Source organism: Battus philenor, unplaced genomic scaffold (assembly GCF_028537555.1).
Source record: "Battus philenor isolate CCGP_79_NKW_IND1 unplaced genomic scaffold, ilBatPhil1.0.hap1 SCAF_8, whole genome shotgun sequence".
Lineage (NCBI taxonomy): Eukaryota > Metazoa > Arthropoda > Insecta > Lepidoptera > Papilionidae > Battus > Battus philenor.
Window position 1 is genome coordinate 3,956,630 of NW_027181748.1, and position 22,970 is coordinate 3,979,599.

The window sequence follows — 22,970 nt, forward strand, 5'->3', positions numbered from 1 at the left end:
GTGATTTCTGGCTTTTACCAAAAATAAAAATCGTGCAGAAAGGAAATCGTTCTGACACAATTCCCGACATTGAAAGAGCTATGATAGCTAAAAAAATCTTTCGATAGGAGCATTTCACAAGTGCTTCCAATCGTGGAATAAACGTTGGGATAAATAAATTTAAATTTGATATCAAATTAGTCGATATATTTTTTAATATTCCACCTATATGTTATTATAATCTCTAATCACCGTATTCTTGCGTCTACTAATAACAATGCAGCTTGCTTCTATTGCCACAATGTTGTTGCTTAACCAAGACTTTAATTCCCTTGAAGCGAATTTGGGATAATCCAGATTATGAAGTTCACCAGGACGTAGCAGTTAGCCTTAATATATATAATCTTATAAGTACTCAACATTCTATTTATTTTGCAACTACTACTGTAATATGCTTCTACAGTTATTGTTAACTTTTAACAAATATGTAGTGTTCTTGAACATATGTTCCTTATGAAAATAGCCGTCCATTACATTCCTATCTATATCTGTGCCTGTATCTATATCTGTGTACATATTTATTTATTCATTCTTTTACAATTTGTGTAATTGCGGACTTAATGTCTGATATGCATCCTCTACCAATCAACTCAATATAATATCTGTATCCGTATATGTATGTTTGTGTATATTTAACTGTACTTATATTTGTGCCTATATCTATATCTGCAACTGCATTTGTAGATGTGTCAGCATCTTTATTAGTATTTATGTCTAGTAATAATCTTTATTCTTTCTGAGGTAATTGCGATTTAAATTTAAGTTTTATGTTTTTATTTATTATTGTTTTATTTATCTATTATAATATGTATTAAACAGTAAAACGTATTATACCTTATATATATAAGTACCACATGTTATATAAGTATATATGTTATGTTCATATGTATTTATGTTTATGTATGTTTGTTACATATATATGTACGTTTTGTATACGTTAACTACCTATTATCTTAACTTTTACCCTTTTCATAGTATGGTTGTCTATAAGAGATTGCCTTGTTTAATAAGACCGCCCATTGTAATTTTTATAGTTTATTATTATGAAACTATTTAAAGGTATCCCCGCGTGTACAGTAAAGAACATTAAATAAAGTTAATAATTAATGAAATGTTGTCATAAGTATAAAAGTTGTTTGTTTTTAATGTAGTAATTCGAAAAACGATTTCCTTAAACAGAAATACATCCAATGTAAGAGAATATTTACTTAGTAAGTGTTAAGTTACTAAGTAAATAATTTTGTTAGGAATTAAAACAAACTTATTTTATTATTTTTATTATTGCGTTTTATGCGATAGAGAATAAGGTTTTTTTTTTAATAGCTGAAGTTGCTGCACACAGCGAGAAAAGTATTTTATAACGAAGTTAAAACGACCGAACGGCGAACTAACAGAGGATCTAACGACGTAAAAAAGATTGTTGGAATACTCGCCCCGTTTTCCACGCCGTTTGTGCCTTTATAAAAGAATAGTTTTACAAAATCTCCTTGTTGACTTATTAGCATTGAATTTGAAAAGTTTCAAGAAATAATCGATAATAGTTTTTGAGTTATAATAAAAGCCAACAAACACTTCACTTTTTTAATATTAAAAATGGTAAAACCATTTATAAAGGGGTTTACAAAAGGGTCTATTTCTACGGTAAATCTGTATTATATATTTATAGCAATATCGTCACAATTTCAGCCATAGAACAATCATTGCTGAATAAAAACCTTATTCATAATTTTAAAAAACACCAGTAGGAAGTGAAATCAATCAATATAAATATTGTCTATCTGCATTCCAATAGAGTTTCATAGTGATAATTTTATTCATAGTGATTTAAATAGGTATAATAAGCTCTAAAACTTTTACTTATATACAAACTTATACAAAGTATAAGCTGTAAAAATATATATTTGTATCCAATAAAATAGCGTAAATAACTTTAGTCTATGAGCTATTATTATGATATAATTAGGCAATAGGAAATACTAAAGAGTATTTCATATTGCCTGTACAATAGTATGCGACGAACGTGCCAAAACTTCAATATTACCAACGACAAAACGAACATCCGCGTGGGTCCGTTAGGAATCCATTTGTAAGCGACGTGTTAACACCGTGACGCGCATATCTTGGCGTCCTTCGGTCCTTATATGAGCAGCTTTTACGCAACAATGTCTTACTATACAAAGAACTATTAAATGTAAGCTTTGCTGTTACTATAAATATTTTTAAGTCGAGTTTCAATACAAAGATTATTTCGTAAAGTATTTTCTACTATTGTAATAAAATTTCGTTTACCTTTACGAAATTATTTCACTATATTCTGAAATTAAAATCTTCGTTATACTTGTCTATATAAATATATAATAATATAAATTCAGACGTATTGAAACCTAGAAAAGGTTCTTTCGTACATACAATTTTTGATTATCGATCACGGAATGGCAGCTGAAGGCTTAAAGTTTTTGTGAAGAAATCACGGACAAAATAGACATGACCTTGTAAAGTCGGAAAACCCTGGATACAGACTGAGCAGTAGTATCCCAGAGGTAATGACTGTGACTTGTGATCGTAGGTCACGGGTTTGATTCTTGGGACACTTACAATCAAGTTTTCAGAGCGTCTTCTACGTACCAAAATGCCACATAATGCGATCGCCAACCGGCCTGCCAAGTGTGGCAATTATGTTATATCCACTCATAGATATATTTGGAGAAGCCCGTGCCCTGTAATGGGCGTCTATGAGCTGAAACAACACCGACAGACAACACCCAAACGGTCTTATTGGAAAATTATGGGGAAGACTTACGTCCACCTGTGGACTAGGACCGAAATAGTGATGTTTATGAAGAATCATTTACAGTTGTCAAACCATGAGAAAAGATGTCAGATTTGATGGAATTTTCCATTCGTTCCTATGTTTATCGCTTAAACTTCCTTTACACTCTATTATAATTACTTGAGAAATCAAAGACGTTACGTGGGAATATAAAGAACAATAAAACCGTTAGCATTTCTACGGGGAAGAAGTTTTACATAATCTTTATTATCAGACAAACCAGAAAATTATATTTTACTAAACAAATTTGTATTAACTACATCTATTCTTAACTAATTTGCTTCTTACGTGAATATAGATTAACGTATTATAGCCAGATATTTTTAAAAGAGTATCTAAAAGTGAATGCGTCCCTTGGTATAACATCCGAACAACCTTGGACGACAAATAAGGTGACGTGTTCAAACTAGACGACCTTCATCAGTATGTACTCCTAGTCCTATTAATTTAGTTTTCATGTAAATTCCGTTCGATAAAGATATTATTTATTTATTTAAAAAATGATTTTAATGAATGATAATAAAATATGAATATATATCGAAAGAATAAAAAAATAATGCAATTTACGAATTGACAATCAAACGTTTCATTGAATATACCAAAATAACTACAACTCAAATGTAACTTTTTTTAACAAACATTGATTTGATAGAAACATTTATTGGACATATCTAGTATTTATTTACTTTTATAAATGTACAATTACAAAATTTCAATGTGATAGTAATTATAGTAAAAAGTAGAAGAACAGTGGTAAACAAAGTGTAGAGGTTCAAGACTTGCGATCGTACGTCGCGGGTTCGATTCTCACGATGCAGTCTTATATAATTACTTTTATGACATTACTAACAAACAAGTTTCAAGAGAATGGGCAATATCGTCCTCTACGTGCCATAATACCACACTGTGATTGACAGTCCGCATTCCAAGTGTGGCGATTATGGTATATCCCCCCATAAATATCTTTGAAGGAGGCGTATGTCTTGCAGTGTGCGTTTGAACTGAAACTACGATAATACATAGTCACACAATAAACTATAGAGAGTGTTATGCTAAAAATTTTCAACGACATTGTATTAGGAATTAGGAAATCCATAGTCTAAAGAAAGTACCCGGTATGGCCGAAGGGTGTTGGAGGCCATATAGAGTCCAGAACAGAAGACCGCTTGTAATATAAGATTCTATAGTGACCGGTAGTGCAGCAAGGGACATCCTCTCATAAAATGGATAGATGATCTTGTAGCGAAATAATCACAGTTGTCAAAATACTTTCGCTTATCTGTCAATCCATCGGTCTACGCATGTGCAAAAACTAAGGATGCGCGGCGTATGATTTGTAGGCGGTTGTCAAAACCGCGTCGTACGCCGAAAAATATTATGAAATATAATAATCGCGAACGGCGTCAAGTGACGCATGTGTTGTTGCTTGTGAATTTGTATTAAATCTTTAATGCTGTGATGGAATATAGAATTAAAGACTATCTTATATAATTTTTAAATCAATGTATATATATTATGTATAATAATATGTGTTTAATATTTTATAATATTTACAAATGAGCGGTCAAAGTTTTATATAAAAATTAGTTCATTCGTATGACAAATAATTTATTACGGCGTTGGTGTGTCTGAAGTTTTAGGCGGATGACTTTTAAAATAAACTGTCTATCTTTCATCTAAGCGTTTAAATTTTTGAGCTACAGCTGCGTTAGGTGTTGTCTCTTACATTGCCCACCTGTTAAACTCCACCACAATTTTATTAAGTTCGGCGAAAGACATTCGATGCCTGGATGGGCGGCTTCCAACCTTTCCTGTTGAAAATCTATGTAAGAGCAATGTGTCCAGCAAATGACGTCCTACGACTTAAATGATGATGATGATGATGAGTTATATATCGAGAATAAAACATCACTAGTCTTTTACCAATCGCGATTACTGTTTCTATTACAAATAGTAAACGCGTATGACCTCTAAAGCGAGTGGCGCACTTACAACCAGATCCAAGAACTTACAGACCTCCCAATCCGTTAAAGAACAGTATGTAGCGGCTAAAAGTTAAGTAAGTTAAACAGTTAAGTTTCACGCCAGATCTTTGTCAACAGAACTGCCTTCTAAGCCGGTGGTAGCTTTCTGCAGGACTAACAATACCGACATATGTTTATTGACGATTCAAAAACGCTTGTAAAAAATAGTGCCTATTTTAATAAAAAAAATTTTTTATTTGGTTTATTTTGAATATAAGGCTGAGCGCCATTTTTTTGGCCTTTTCAAACCGGCGTAAACTGCAAATATAATTCGCTTTTTTTAAATGTTTCATGTACAGTGTTTATAATCTTACATGAACTATTAAAACTTTAGTCGAGCTTTTTCTCCTTAAACATCAGTCACTTGACTTTGACCACAAACCGATATTATGTTAATAAGCATATGTTGTAAATATATCCCTGCCCGGAATAAAAATATTATTGAAAATGATCCACAGAATATGAACTCACAACATTAACATACAATTAGTATAATACACGATATCCGTATAGCTCCATTTTAGATTTAATGATAGATATGGTTAAAATTATATTTGAATATAATTATATAAAGAATAAATTGTAATAAATGCCAGAAGACTTGTGTATTAAATAGTCTTCATTACTTATGATACCCTGGTTATAATTATCAAATTTGGCCAAGCCACAAGCTGACAAAAAAACGTAGTTAGTAGTTAGTTTATGTTTGATTACTTATAAACTTAAGTGTAGTTATTAAGTTTGAGCTATGGTTATTTAGTCGTAAAGGAATGTAGGTTTAATTTCTGAAGGAGTCTTTCTTTGCATGTATATGATTTACATTTAACGCTGCTTATAAATAGTGTAGCAATAATAAATACAGAAATAAAACTGCCTTTTATTGTTTAACATTCAACTTAAACTTTTATTGTTACATCAATGTGGCTTGACTGAGTTACATCGACACATTCGGGCCCTAAATAAAGGTACAACGCGTTATATTAACTCTGTCAAAAGCTTAAAGTTCCGCTAATGATGTCGCAAAAGGAATTTATTTATACATATAAATAAATAAATAAATCGTTGTGCAACACGATCGATATTTATTTCAGTCTGATATGTGATTTATTTCTGAAAGCCTAATTTTGTTTATCCAAGAACCTGACTACTTCGCTAATTAGATTACAAGGATAATTCTCAAACACAAAACAAATGGGAGTATCAAATATATCTTTATCAGAAAAAAAGCTACAAATCAATTACGGTGTTCTTCAAACCGATATTATCCTCCATAAATTCCTATCTAATAACACGTTTCATGTTATACGTTACAACATTAAAAAGTCAAATTATTTTACCGCTATTAAAGTAAAGATGATGAGAAACAAGTTTTGTATCGATATTCGAATCCTTTCGATTTAATTTTGTAGTTTATTTTAACATTTCTTTTGTAAAACATATTTTGAAGTTCTTTTTTGAGCCTCAATTGGCGACCTGGCCGGTAGACGCGGAGTGGGTAGACCCTCCATAACCTGGTGTGACGACATATCATCATGGCGCTCTTTGGGAAAGGCGTATTCCTTGCAGTGGGCGTTCATCAGCTGGCATGATGATTATATGTTTACATTTGGCTTTCTAAAGATGCTTGCAGTAAATAACGCATATTCACTAAACACGATCTATTATAAACCTAATAATATTGATTATTTTAATGGCAAATACACACTATTATTTTGTTTATTAACACTGTAAAGTCTAATATCTGCAAGATATTGTATTATCACGATTAGTCCTGAGACAAAGGAACTTTGAAGCAACTGTTTCATACTCTAAATTTGACAGGATTATCAAAATAAATTGGAACTATTTCATTTTTATTGTAAATTCTTCTATATTCAGATAGAATTGTAGAGAAAAAACTAAAAGGAGTGCACCGTCAAGTAATATACCGTCTTCATAAATTAGAAGAAAGTGTTGAACAGATATGAAATACTACCTATCTTTGTAACAGCTTCATAAAAGTTCCTTTGCTCTGGAATATTCTACACATTAAATAATACAAGACAAGGTAGTAGGACACTATTAATAAGTCACTTAGAGATGTTAACCAAGGTCTTAAATCCATAGGAATTAAGAAATGTGGTAGGAGATGTTTTTTTTTAATTAACTCAAAGTCTCTGTATTAAAATGTCCCTTAAATATTTTTATGCAAAAACTCACTGGCGTATACACAATTTTCAAACTTCGTATGCATTGAAAAAAAATATACATCACAAAGAGTTGAATTAATTGATTTCAAATTGTAATAAGGAATATAAATTAGCTTTTAAGTTGTTATGAAAAAAAATTGCGTAACTTTTAACAATGAACATCTTTTGCTTATGATCGCCTGGTATAAAAATTCCAACGCGAAGGTAGAAAATTCCTCAAGTTTCCAGAAGAAAAATCGTCGTCTTGTTCGTTTAGGTTAAGAAATAAAATTCCACGAACAAATAACGCACGTGTAAGACGCGTAACACAAAAAAATATAGACCCTTTCGTATTTATTTGAATTTTATTTGATTGAACTTTATAAAAAGGCTGCATAAGATGTAATTTAATAAGAACCATTCATTAAGCCCACTATACTATTCGAAAATATCATTTATTTTTCAGTAGTATCTATCTTATAGTTACTTATCTCTCATTTGTTTGTTACCTTTTTAATAACCGTAAGTTTTTTTTCTGTTCTAATTTTAAATCTTATATAAAATGTGACGGCTGCCTTTAACAATTTATGTTTCTAGAAGATGATTTGTTACTGTCAATATAGGTTATGTAGTCAACACTGATGGCCCTTTTTTTCAATTAAAAAAAAGAATGGCAATGGCGTATTCATAGAAAGTATTCCAAATTTAAAATTTTTGCTTTTATTTATTGAATAAGATGAATTCTTAATAAAAAGAATGCTGTGTGTTTGATATGTTGAAGGAAACATCACTCCATATAACATAAATAATAGTCCTATTGGAAGAACAGAAGAAAATGTCGTTCCGGGAAAGCGCTGCAGCGCTCATAAAATTGTATTACCAATAAACGGATAGCCCCATTGAAGCGGACCATCGTAAAGAAACCGTGTTTTATTACTTATCACAAGTTCTCAGTAGTGCGTCCGCGAAAGTTCACATACTGTAGACACCATTAAGTAAGAAACGAACTCAAATGTAGACTGCCTTGTCGTACGTGTTGTAAAGCAGTAAGTGTGACGGAGATGGAAAATAACAGATACATGTGAGCGACACTATGTGAGTGACCTTGATATATGGGGACTTAGAGCCACATTGAGACGGTGCGACGTGTGTGCGTTCGAGAGTACTAGGGCGACAGAAATTCGCAGAGCTTGGAACAAACCGAGTTAAACTATTGTAGTCTCTATAAAAGCGGTATAGAACTTAATTTCGATTGAAAATATGATAAAAATTAAAGCCTTTATTTGCATAACTATTCCAATAAACTGAGTTTTTAAAAAGAAGTCGTCAACTCAAATATGTGATTGACGGCTATATTGACTAAAATTTTAATTACATCACTTCTGGCTACCTCGGTAGACTTCGTACGATTAAAACTTGTTGGTTGGTTTTAATCAAATATCTGAGGCGTATCAACATTTAAAGTCTTGTTAAAAACAATAATTATTTAGTGAGTCTATTTCTTGTACACGGCAAAGACAGTAAAAAATAATTATTGATTATAATATAATTATGAGGTTTTATGCTACATGGTACTTGTTGTTTATTTACATATATGGGCTTTATGTCCTAGCCTGGAGGTAAGTCTGGCCAATTTGATCAAGTTGGCTTACAGGTAACGATAAATAAGAAAGAGAATCCTATAATTAGTAGCATCTTATTTAAGATAACTTGGTGTTAAATCGTCGTTTTAGTCCATAGACGTCCACGGTCAGGTAAAAGAGCCTTCCTCAGTGATATCTTAGGGGGAGTGAAATACCATAATCGCCACACTTGGAAGGCAGGGTGGCGATCGCAGTGTGATATTATTGCACGCAGAGGACACTGCTGTCCAGCCTCTGGAAACTTATTTGTGAGCAGTAGGCAATTATATATAATTAGTGCACAAATAGTGAATAATATAAAATTGTATCCCGGGAATCAAACCGCGACCGATCGCAAGTCAGTCCTTACCACTGGGCTACTAGTGTTCTGGTGTAAAATAAGTCATCATAAATTTTGTGTCATCCTGACACGGCGCGATGTCAAATGTTTAACAACTATAGATGAGTGTTTAATTTACCGCAGAGGTTGGGAGAAAAGAGAATTGTTTTTTTTATTATTTTCCTCACAATTATTTCGTTTTCTCTCTTCGTGCTTTAAAGAAAAGATAAAAAAGTTAGCCGTTCGCAACTTTAGCGCAAAACTTCTGTCGATTCTTTTTTATATGTCTTTGATATGGCGAAAAGCAAAACGAAAGTGTTCTTTTTACTATTTTCTTCGCAACTTTTAATGTTTTTCTCTATTACAACCTTTTTCATATTTTAACGAAAGTATAAAAAACAAAACTAGACAAAGCAATCGAGCCGTTTTTATGACTGCCTTTTAATAAATTATGCAATTTTTTTTTTACGTGCGAGTGTACTATATAGATAAAATTATAAAATTGTAGGACTAGACATTTTATTGCATTTAAGAAACTCAAAACTTGTTAAGTGTCTCTCTCGTTCTCGTTTTTGTTTATATCGCAAATATAATTCACAAAAATATTTTTAATTTACTTACGTAGAGAGTAATTTTTTTAACCCCTTGATGTTCTGTACTATTTAAAGTTTTATTATGCCCCAAGTAGCTACTAGGAATTCAGAAATTGCTAGAACTTTAAACACCTGAGCCATTTACTGTGTAATGATACAACAAACTCACCTTTACAAAATATAGTTATATCAAAATAATGGTAAAAAACTTTCATGGTATAACTGGTTTTAAGTACACCGTCAAAGTTGCTTCCAATGTATATCAATGTGTTTCTGACGCTAAATGATAAATGACTTTGTTATAAAAACGCGGTACGTAATAAATTTAATGGGCTAATAAGACGTATTATCTTGTAGAACAACGTGGTAGGAAAGGTTTTGTATTTCAAAATCATAGATACCACTTTAATATGTTTTAAAATAGCAAATCTTATCTCTATAAGACGGAATTAATATTTTAACTAAAAAGTACACTATGGAGTTTGATGATAGACAATATACATTGTAGGTAGCAGATTATATTGGTTGGACCGGAAAGTAATATCGCTTTCTTAAATCAAATTCATACGACCACATTTTTACAAGTTTTTATTTATAATATATTCACCGTCGTTATTTAGAACCTTTTGTCATCTAGTATACAAATTCTAAATGCCGGGGCGGTAAAAATCGATCGGTTGTTCTGTAAAATATATCGACAGAAATGACATTACTTTCCGGTCCCCTTAATAGTTATGTGAATGCAATGACAATAATTATAATGAATAGCGGGTAGAAATGTCACCGCTATTTATTATAAAAATTTGAGGACTGTCATCATTATATCATTTCAGCCATTAGACGTCCACTACTGGACATGAGCTTCCTCATAAATTTCTGAAACATCCTGTTGGAAGTGGTTTAAATACTGTGTGTACGCTGCGCCTGCGCAACAAATAGGACTACGATATCTGAATGTCTGCTCTCGATTTTTCCGGACAGCAACAGTTCATCAAAATCGAGGTCTAGGCCATCCGTTCTGGTCATAAAGGTAATTTAATTTCTTTTGAGATTTTCATTCTCAAAATAAAACAAAATACCCTCAGCCTGTGAACGGGATTCCCAAAGTAAAGACAAACATACCTCGTACAATGACCGTTCTAAGAATGCAGATGTCGCTAACCTATCGCTGGAGCGTAGGAACGTGTAGCAAATATCAATGCGGGGATTTTGGAACGATTCGGTGACAGCACTAACGTTCGACTCGAATACCGAAAGCGCCCATAGTACGAGGTCCGGGTTCATTTAAATTACTATGTATGAAAGCAACGGAGTAAGTCGCTTACATTTCAAAATGAAGAATTTTACGTTAATTTACATATGTTGACAATATGTTATTACGTAGTCTGTGTACTTATATGAAAATTCTCAATATACAAGGATATTATTGTCACAGCTTTTATCAGAAATCAATAATAATATAATATTATATAATCTGTCGTTTCATAATATATAGCAATGTCACAGAAAAAAGTGACAACGAAAAAATGACTCGACAATTTAGTTAAAGAAGTAAGAAGAAAGAAGAAAATACTAAAAAGAGCTCTTGATACGTTTCCAACGAATGAGAAACTATGTAGAATCTCTAAGAATATGGTGGTGAAGTATTTTAGATTATGTTGTAGCTCATTTCTGGAACAAATTTTCAAAGCAGTGGAAAAAGCGAGGAAGAGAATGCTACGAACTGCGCTGAACGTGAACACCAATGGGTTGTCACCAGACTTAAGGAAGCCTTCTTAAATCTACTGCACGGGTCATCAGCTTCGAGCACAGTACCAGGTCCTTCTCCTTACAAGGACCATGCGTTCACACGGTGAATGCTCGAAATACTTAAAAATTAGGTCTTTATGAATCACATCAGTACCTTAAATAAAAATAGTCAACGTAATAAAATATATAACATAATATAACTGTGTTTTCCACATTGATTTCTCAAATAGACGTGCAATTATCTAAATGCTATAGTTTGCGGATTCCGGATCTGTGAATGAGGTAGATTAGTAAAGTCCATAAAGTCTAAAAGCAAATTATATATACGAATAAATTGATTATTGACCGTTCTTTATCATTAAAACTACTATCGACAGTTACTTGATTTTTAATTATAAATAATTTACACCTCCTGATAAATAATTATATCTTTATTTTTATTTAAGTTTATTGTAATAAAATAAAAATAAAAAAGTTAAAAATACAATAAGACTACGGTTATGTTAGTTCGTGTAGCGCAACATTATATATCCACGTACTTTTTTAAAATCAAAGAAGTTTGTATGACGCAATATATGAGTGATAGCAAGTCGCTGTTAGTATGTGGTTTAAAAAAAAATCGACTTTATCAAAAAAGTATTGATATCATGATAACATACAAACATTAATAAAAGCAGAGCAAACTAATTTAAAAACTAATCGGTATGACATAACTCCTAAAGATGCCCCGTGGAGGGGTGAAACACGTGTTGAGTGGTTTGGTGGAGAGGTGTGATTCGCATTGTTTGCCGCATACGCATTTATCAGCGGGCTGGCGGGCGATGCACTTTGTTGCACGACTACTACTGCATGTGCGGAAATGGCTAAATATTGGTTCTTTTTCTTAATTAATAAAAGCTTTTATACGTATAACTAATCACCCTGTATATGTATAATAGGTAAACGTTAAAAATGGTAGTTTGATAACGACCATTTGACAGTTGTTCATTAATCATCGCTTTTTCCGTTTTTTTTTTTTTTATTTTGTTCGTCTGTTTTAAGCAAAACTGTTTGTTTTCCTACGTTTTAAAAAGCTTAAATCTGCTTTTAAAATTTGCTTAACCATTAATGGTGTAGAATACTCTTCCATGTATTTAGAATTATATGAAGGTTGTAATTATCACAAAAGTTTGACGTGAGTTTCCCCTTAAACAGAAATAATAACACGAAATAGCATAATTATATTTTCTCTTATCTCTGCTAATTAAGTCTGAGATATTTCATATAAAGTAACAGGTGTTAATAATTTGGTGTAATTAAAATACGAATTTTCTGTCGGTTGAATCACATATTCTGCGGAAGGTTTAAATTGAAGGCTTTCAGTAGAAACGTACCTTTTACTTTCTGTTGCCCTAGTTTGTCGAAACTGGACATAAAGAGTTCATACAGATATAAATTAAACACGGCGAAGTTGTTTCATATTTCAATCATAATGGAATTTTATTAAGTCTACTAAGATAGTAGAATAAATAAATATTTTACAATACTGCTTATTAAATAATTTACTTAACGCTAAGTTATTAACTCCTGTGTAGATCATTTACTGTATTAAAATTTAATATAATTGTTTCCTTTAGAACTTTATTAATAACTGATGTTGTTTAACTTTCCGATAATCCCGGTAACATTCTAAATTGTTCTCTCATAGATTTTCAGTCCACAAAGCTTATCTCGATATTGCTTGCTGAAGCGGTTATTATTATTAATATACTATCTGCACCGCTAGACTTAACATTGCCGGAATGTATTTGGCCAGTATTATTGAAATAGAAAAAAAAATGTAAGTTATTTCAGATTGATTCATTTATTAAATGTGAAGTAAAAAAAATTATTTTGCGATCTATAAATACTGACCGATACAGCTTTCGAGAAGTAGAGAACTGAGACTTACGATAGTAATTCGGGGATTCGAAATTTCCGGGATAAATTATTATGTAATAAAACACTTTTTTCATTATTTATATATAAGATTGCCATTGCGCACAAACAGAGTTACCAGGGAGACAGCAGTAGCGTACGTAGGGGACATACGAAAATACCACACTGGAAACACCACCTCGCCTGCCAAACGTGGCAATTACGGTATATCCTCCCACAGAAATCTTTGAGAGAGTCCCTATATCTTTCAGCAGGCTTCTGTGAGCTGAAACAACAATTTATGTAATTTTGTTGTACAACTTGTTCTTTTGCAATAATCAATGTATAACAATTACTTTGCTATTATTATGTTGGATATCTTAGTAATCTTGGCCAATAATAAGGTGTAAATACAATATAACTATTTCCAATAATCAAGTACAAATCATTACTTCCATATAAGTTAAAGATTTGTAAACTTACAGCGCGTGAAACTAATGCGTAGTTGCATTAGCCATTATATTATATTTCCTCAATTTTTTCAAGTTTCTTCGCGCTTTATATGAAACACTTCTTCGATGTATTAAAAAAAAAAGTGAAAATAAATCAAAATGAATGAAGCCCTTTAAAGTATCAATCAAGTTATAGCATGTCCAATGAAAGTTATAATTTATTGTTAAACACATAGTTAAAAAATGGTATTGCATTAATTATATTACATAAAAATTAAGACGATGATTGAATTTATTATTTTAAGAAATATCACATGGTATTCCGGATCATTACGAAATTTTCCGCTTGATTATATGAAATATCAAACGTTAATACTTTATAAATAAATGTGCTTTATTGTATTCGAATTTGTAATAAATATAAAAAAATGTATATATTTATCACATTATATTATAAAAAGTTGTACATGCGTTTGCTAAGTAATTATGAATGGGAGCTTAAAGCTCTATGAGGAAGCCACTCGGAAACGCCGAGTTAGCATCCGGGCGAGGCATTTTGAAAGGTTACTTATAACTTAATAGGCGGTACTTAAAACTAATTTATAAGAGAACATATTTCATAAAGTGTCGTGGTAAATCTGAATTAATTTTCTTTGAAATTTTGCAACGCATTTTGAAAATATATTTTTCATGTGCCAGTAATAATTACTTATAGTATGTTTCATCAAAAAAATAGTTCCTCTTGGAAAAATCTTCGTCTCTATAGCTAAACTACTTCCTATACCTCAAATAGTTTTTTTATTTCATGCGATCCAGTTACATGTGTGACAATTAAAACACCTCCTCGTTATTTTGTTTCCTTAGTATCATACGTTCAGCCATATCGAATTCTGTATATGTCATCCTTATTACACACACGTCAGCATCATATGTCAGACAAGGACATAAAATACGAGTTTTTCTTAAGGAACCTCTTTAACATGCATCAATACTAGCTCATAGATATGTATGTATTTGCACGCTGTCTCTTTCTAATATAGCGCCTATTAAAACGTTAGAGCAAAACGGACATAGGGATCATAGAAACATGAGTATCACACGTATACGCACACATACGTTTTTGAATACGCGTACGGGTTCGCTAGGCTAGACTCTCTGCACAATCCTCATACCCTAGTACTTTCTAAGATCGTCTAATGCTTCGGAAGGATTCTAATACTGAATCGACCGCGCACACAGAGGGGTCGAGAAATCTTGAAAGATGTAATTTAGAAATCAAAGATACCAATATACTTTATGTGCTTACTGTACCAAATACATTTTATTAACTCTAATTTATGTCATTCAGTTGATAAAAGCCAACTAATTCGTTTTCACAAATGTACATGTTAATTTGCTCTAAAAATATAACGCTTTGATTTTTATATTTATAAGTTTAAATTTATATAAATTAGCCAAAACACTTGTGACGGATATAATTAAATATATAATTTACAATTGTGTATTTCAAAGTGACATATAATCATGTAACACGTAATTTTGACAGAAAAAAGCTGTATAATTTATTCACAGAACAAAACAGAATTTGCACAAATGAGACTACGACACGACGCATAAATATCACATGATTATTTAATAATATTAATAATAAATTGTCGACTGTCAAAAACTTTATTGTTTATTTATTGATTGACTTATCAAAATTAATTATAATATTTTTTTTGTAAATAACGTTTCCTGACAAACGGACAGACATAAATTTTAATTTGAATATAATGTTTGTTTATTTTTGGTGTCAGATGGTGACTGTTGCACTGTTAGCATTTACATATCGGGATTTTCGGCGGCATTAGGTTAGGTGGCAAAACTCGAGAAATCATAAGCTAGGGCGTTGGACACTACCTAACACTAACGTATTGAAAATTATTATACATAATTTGAAATTCTTTGAAATAATTAATACGTTTTGTTATCATTTTTCAATCGTGTTAACGAGATGTATGACCTTATCTATTCTTAAAGGTCTTTATATTGATTTAACTTATTTATTTCGACATTTTATGTAAAAGAATATTTTTACGTGGCTGTATTTTAATAATAATATAAAGAAAAATATGTAGTGTATGATTTGAGTATCTTCAAACAATTAATTTATTATAAATGTTGACAGCGTCAGATCTAGCTGTGATTGATGAGCAGTGGTGGTAGCCTAACGCTAGAAGACTGACTTGCGATCGTAGGTCGCGGGTTAGATTCCCGAGATACAATCTTTTATAATTTACACTTTGTGCATTAATTATATAGAATTGTCACTGCTCAAAAACCAGTTTCCAGAGGATAGGCAGAGCAGTGTATTCTGCGTACCATAATACCACATTGCGATCTGCCAAACCGCTTACCAAGCGTGGCGATTATGGTATATCCCCATAGATATCTTTGGGGGAGACCCAAGCCTTGCAGAAGGCGTGTATGGGCTGGAAAGAGAGATTGATCAAACAAAAATTACACTTCACTTCTTAAAGACGCTGGAAAAAATAGTTCATGAATGCTCCTTTCATTATAACTTTCGAAAAGTGTATTTAAAAATTAACCTAATTTTCAGAGAAGTAAGGTATATTTTAAACTGTGTTGTTAATTACGGCTTAAATTTATATTTTATCTGCAATAACTGTCATGTAACAAATCACAAGTTTTAATGGGCACTTCGCACATAAAACAAATATATGTCCATGCAAATGTACGATTATAGAATACACTAGACTTTCTATTTGGTAATTAAAATTTATTTATTTTATTTAAACACACCAACAGCATAGCATATTGTAAATATTTATATTTTTAATCTGCATGAATAGGGTGTAACATCACTACTTAACCAAAAGTGATCCAGTGGTCATTGACCTCAATATATATTTCACCCTCGTGTATGTGCAGCAATTTTCTTTTTCTTCTTGAACTTAAAGTTAAAATGTAATTGTTAGACCTACGCTTATATTTCTTTGCCTCAAACTAGTTAATTACTAAGCCTTCTGTATCGTATAATTATTAGTGTCAAATATTAATAATAAATTTGTAAGGCTGTGGAATAACAAAGTCTAACAACATATCTTGAACGACTTTACCAACTTTTCACATTAAATGTAAATTTATAAAAGTTCATTACTATAATGTTATCAACAATACAACAATCGTCTGCCAAGTTGGATATAACCATATCGATTAAGATCTCAAAGTTTTCCATTATTATCTAAATATGACAAATTTCTAAAATATTCAATCACGTTTCGGCCATGTGTCTTTAACAAACAAGAGTCGCCATAAACAAGAGACGTTTAATAGTTTAAACCTATGATGGTAATTAATAGTAGAATTATGTGAAATTATAGAAAATTTATATAGCGGTAAATTTATTATTTCTGTTGTGTTTTCCCAGCATAGCTACCTGTAGAAAAATAAAGTTTTCATTAAAAAATAAAGTAAATAGTAATTGCATATTTATTTTGTTACATAATTACTATATTTATACTACACCTATAACTATTTCACCCCCCCCCCCCCTAACTCCGCTCAACAAACGTATTGAACGCCCTCTTAACACTTTTGTGGATAGAAATTCGTAAAATCCATTTTTAGCCGACATTAACTCGGCAGGCACGCAAAAGTGATTCAAATATAAGTATATTTGCATAAACGTTCCACTATCATTATTATATTCAGCAATAATATCATTATTAATGCTTATATTACTTGTAATAACTGTTGGAAATGCCTAGAATATTTATGAATCTAGCCTGGCTGATAGTGAATTGGAGATGAAAATAAAATTATTCAACAAAGCTTTTAGGTATTGACGTCAATACTTTAAGAGCTTTGTTTTTTAAAATACACACAGATTTCACAGTGGGATTCCCCGAGATACTGGTAAATACGACAAACGGATTCGTTTAGATTAACCAAACATATAGTAACTTGATTATAAGTATGATTTAAGCAAATGAAGACAAACTTTTAAATTCAACGCAATCATCACAGCTGAAGGTCAACCAGTTCTTGACGCAAAGCAAAGAAGCTTTAAGTAGTCTTTTGATTGCTTCTTTTTATCGGACAATTTGTTTTATTTTAATCCTTTGTTTTTCTCTCGTGAATAAATCCTTAAGGTATTTCTTTAGATAATAATGCCGATCTCTTACCAGCAAAAACCAAAAGGTTTTCTTTTGACTCCTGTCAAATACCGGAACTTTTTTGCAAACTATAATCAATGCTTACCCTCGTATTGAAATGGGATTAAATATTTAAAATCATGGGGAGTTAGTTTTTGAATGAACACCCATAATATGAAACATTAATGAGATCGAATTAGTAAAAGGCACAAAAGTAGCAGTGATCAGTCGCCGAATCATAGAACGTCCACCTACAAAGTGGATCGATCTCATTAAGGAGCTGGTTGAAAGCATAACGGGAGTTATTGGAAAATTTTGAGATTTTTGGTAAAGATGATACAAAAAGAAGGTGCATAAAATAAAGGTGAATAGATAATTTTATACTAATCTTATATTATTGTAGATCTGATATTACAAGTATTTTTAGCATTGACAGGAATCGGCAGATCGATTTTTGATGATGAAGCTATAACAAAAATGTGACCTTTTTCCGGTTACCTTTATTTTTAACTTTAGGAATCTTTGCAAAGAATTAAGTGTGAGTCATCGGACTTCAATTTGTTATTCTTGGTTCCGATTTATTTAAAAATATATCGCTAATAGAGCCAAAAATGGCGGCCACGCTACATGGTTTTTTGGAATCTGTGAGACATTTATTCAATTTAAATTTTAAAGTTTATTTTAATTAAACCTCTAGGCTTTATGAAAATGATTTCATAGGAAAATTTTGGTAAACTTTGTATAGTTAACATGAGAAAATCAATGAAAAACGCACAAGGCACATTTAATTTGATTACGATAAACAACTTCATAAGACATTTTCACACTTGTAGATATCTTCATTATCATCCATTTGTCTTCTTAGGACCTTAACAAGGTCGTGTGTTTACCTTGGGTGGACGTTCTACATTACACTTGCCAGTCCGTGGTCTCCGCTTTAGAACCTTTGGACCTGAGCGAACGTCTGTTCTGAGTGCTATGTGGTCTGGCCACTGCCACTCTAACTTGCCAATTCATTGGGCAATTATTTTTGATCGTCTACAGATCTCCTTATCCCTGAATCGATTTTGCGGGGAAATCCTGATCATAGCCCTCTATGTGGCTAATTGTTCGACTGTAAGCTTGCATAGGTGACCCGAAGTAGGGGGATCACATTTCAGTGCCATAAGTTATCAATAGTAACATGAATTAGTAAGATAGTTTCAACTTAATGCATATAGAGATATCTGAGATATATTAAAATTAACCACTCACCATGGCTTGCACATCCTAAGAACAAAACCCCGATTATTTGCGCCAACATTGTACGGGGCTTACTGTACTCCGGTAGATAATGGGATGTTGCGCGGCCTCCGTCGCTTCATTTGTATGGAGGTGACTGTACACAGTGTAGTATCACTTTACTAACACATTCGTAACTGTATCCTCTCAATTAACACTTGACTTGTAAACACCCACACAACACTATCACTAGATGGCGGTAAAGGTGCTTATCTGGAACAAAAAAGAAATCTCAATTACGAAAAATACTCGACATAATCAACCATTAATTTAATAAGAGCTATTGACGACTCTATAATTATCATTAACACGCCTTCATGCCCAACGCCCAACAATATTAACATGTAAAAGGATAAATTGGAAAAGAAAGGATACGTATAAAAAACACACGCCATTTGAGCCCAATAAACTTATAATATAAGAAGGAATAAATACTATAAATAAAGGTAAAAAAGTTATACATGATTTCATAATAAGCCTTCACACTTCTTCATAGTTTAATAATTCAATAATATTATTTAACAAAGAATATTTCGTAATAAGGAACTTCTGGGAAATAATCAATACATAATTACTATAAATAATCATTTTAAATATATTCATCGGATAGATTTAACACTGCAAAATATAACACTAGCGTCATTGGTACCTAATTGTAACCTTAAATCTGTCATTAACATGGTGGGGTTTCTGATAGTTTCTGTTTATCGTATGATGGCGTAATTGTATGATGCCTGATTGTAATTAAATACTGTATCCAAAAAGTTATAAAATTCGTAGAATCAAAGACATAAGTAGTTCAAATTGTACACTGACTAAAATCAAAAACTAACACAGAAAAAGATGACGTCTAACGTCTAAAAGGTCCTTCTGAAGTCCTCGTACCCTTAGATATCAAAAGATAAAAACATTATTAAATTGCTACAACTATGGGTCCCTTGCGTTTATATATAAAAATGCCGTTAAAAGAGTTATATTAACTCTCAGACGAATATTGTACATTCTAGGGTTCTTGTCTAAAATAGACTTCTAGCTATAACATCAAATAAAACATTATAGATAAATTCTTTCCTCTATTCGTCGTTAACTTAAACAATATTATATCTCTACTTAAAGGTATAAACGTCTTATAGGGAAGCATCGCGTTTAAAGAGAGTAGTCTTTAAAGAAAATAAAGTTAATAAACTTCAAGGTAAAAATATTTGACGAGATTTTTCGATATCAGTTTACTAAAAATTATTTCTGAATTGAAAAAAAAATTAATTGTGTTTTTTTATAAGAACTTATTAAGCAGGTAACCGAGATATCTCTTTACTTCTACTTACTTATTTATTTTAGTACTAAAATGGTAAATGAATACTGTTTATGACAAAAATCCTATTTACTTTATTATATTACAAAAATATATCCAACAATAATTTAGAAAGCGCGGATTTTAAAATTTGAATCTTACAAAGTTGCACGTGTTGATAAGCAATTTCCTACGACTACAGAAAGGAAATGCCAGAAGCATTTGAACCTTTAAAAGCAATTTTAAGCTTGCAAAGCGACTTGCTATTGCCGCCGGCTTTTTGTCATAGAGATCCTGTTTTAGATTTATACTGCCTTAGAGCTATAAGAAATATGATGAATTATTGTGCGAGCTATAGTTACAATTAAAATACTAACTGAATCTTTTTCTTATCACAACGTGACGTTTGTGCTATGCTATGCTGCTATTTACAGATCGGCATTTACAACTTTACCATGTAAATCAATACATATACTTGGAAAAACAAATATCATTCACAAAAACCTATAATGACAATGAGATGAAAAGGCATATATGTAACATAGCGTGGAGGAAGTTCGGAACAGTGAAACAAATCTTAAGAGAAATATACAGCTTAAATGTGAAAAATATGATATTCTATACGTGTGTAGTATCTAGTCTACTCCATGGTAGCCAAACATGGACTTTTACTTATAGAGTTAAACTCAGATAAAGTAACAGATAAACTCGGGATAAGACGAAGTCAGAAAATCAGACGTCTAAACATAAGATGCATTACCGAAGTTTAAAACTCTCTCATTCAAGATTACAGTGGCGATGGGTTGAAAATATAGCGTTTGATACAGATAAAAGTCCAATTGGCAAAAGAAAAGTTGATCGGCTACACATAATATAGAAAGATGATATTTCAGAAATCGCAGAAAGGGACTGGTTGAACAAGGCAAAAGATATGGATGCATGAAATACTAGTGAAGGTTTACACAAAAGGAGAAGTCCAAATGAAAAAAATACCATCAACTAACAAAAATGAAACACTAAAAATACTTTAAATGTATTTTATTAAAGATTTAGAAATAAATGGTTTCATTTGTCCATTCACAACTTAACCAGATTTAAGATATAATGGCACTTCCAATCTAAAAGCTCTATAGGCGTTTAGCCTAATTTCCTATAGGTATTTACGCTCGACAGCTTCTGCCGCGTTACTTATTATATCGAATAAAAAGGCCCCCAAGCTCTAAGATCAGTAAAGAGGGCTATTCGTAGGAACAAGAACTCCCGAGGGTAAACCTCGCCTTAGTTTATCACCCAAATCGCGTTATCATTCCTATTACAGTATAATATAAAGCTGAAATTCGATTCTATCGATTGCAATTATAAAGTTAATTAAACAACCATGACACAGAGTGTTATCGTTGACATAACTGGCAGAAGAAACTTCTACAACACATCGACGGTATTCCGAGTATGTTAGAAACCGTACTTGCCAACGAGAGCGACGTGTGATCTGACTGCGAAGCTGTTTAATTTGGATCTAAATTACTGTCATCGCATGCGCGAGGCGCTTAGGTTTCCCTGAGTGAAGCGAGTAACTTATTACCGCCTGCGCCTTTTATCTTTGTTTCTGGGGAATATCTTCTGGATAAGCATGAGATACACTCTGCGAGGAGGAGAAGGTTATGTGATTAATACCCTTATTTTTTCTTTTCTTCGGGTTTCAGCAACCAAGCGCCAGTGTGTGATTATTATGAAATCCGTGAGAACTGCACGTAACAATTATAAAATATGTTACTGTTCTAACAGAAAACAGACTAAAATAATGTTCAAATTGAGTTTGAAGAAATCAAACAGTTCTGAATTTATTTCGTTCGGACGATTCGAAGATTGTTTTGAGCTCATTGAATTCAAGTATCTCTTTACTTTGTGCTCAAGTTTTATTTTATATTTTTATACGGCGTTTATTTAAGACTAATTGCCCACCGTCTACTTCGGGAGTTTAATGAACGCCTCCTCAACCCTGTGTACGGACGGAAAATCGTTAAATTTGTTCTTCGCTGACGACTTCGCAATATATTTTTTTTTACCAGATTGAGATTTGACAAACTTTGTAGTTCTTTACCGTTGATAGGTCAGTAGATAAGTGGAAATCTTTTATATAAAACGATAAATGAACTTGTACTCGTTGAGGCAATAATTAGTAGCAATGGCAGATGACCACGACTTACGTGATTGTCAAAAGAGAAATACGATGATAGGGTGCGGTATCTGTATTTTTTACTTTGTTTATTATATTAAAGTGGGAGACATGAATGTGCCATATTTTTTCATTGCTCGTCGACACTCTTCGATTCCACATATAGTTTCTATACTTATTGTATTTTACGCACTACTTGCATTATCATATTGTTTTTATGTCATAACATCAAATGGAAGAAAACTTCTACCGAGCTAAACTAAACTCTCATCAATGTGTTATTTTTTGTCGTTGAGTGCACAATAAAGAATCTGAACCCTTATAAAGTATTAAAGCAATTAGTTTTCGT

The 22,970-nt window shown here is 32.0% G+C and overlaps 1 protein-coding gene across 3 annotated transcripts in view; it reads right to left on the reverse strand.

The window, feature by feature from the left end:
- Positions 1-22,970, reverse strand: part of Cad96Ca (tyrosine kinase receptor Cad96Ca) — a 97,600-nt gene that overhangs the window by 24,142 nt on the left and 50,488 nt on the right. For all 3 annotated transcript variants that reach the window (XM_068774986.1, XM_068774987.1, XM_068774985.1), the window contains exon 2: positions 19,128-19,367. In XM_068774986.1, the coding sequence (XP_068631087.1) occupies positions 19,128-19,176 (49 nt within the window). In that variant the 5' untranslated portion in view covers positions 19,177-19,367. The remainder of the gene's footprint in view (positions 1-19,127; positions 19,368-22,970) is intronic.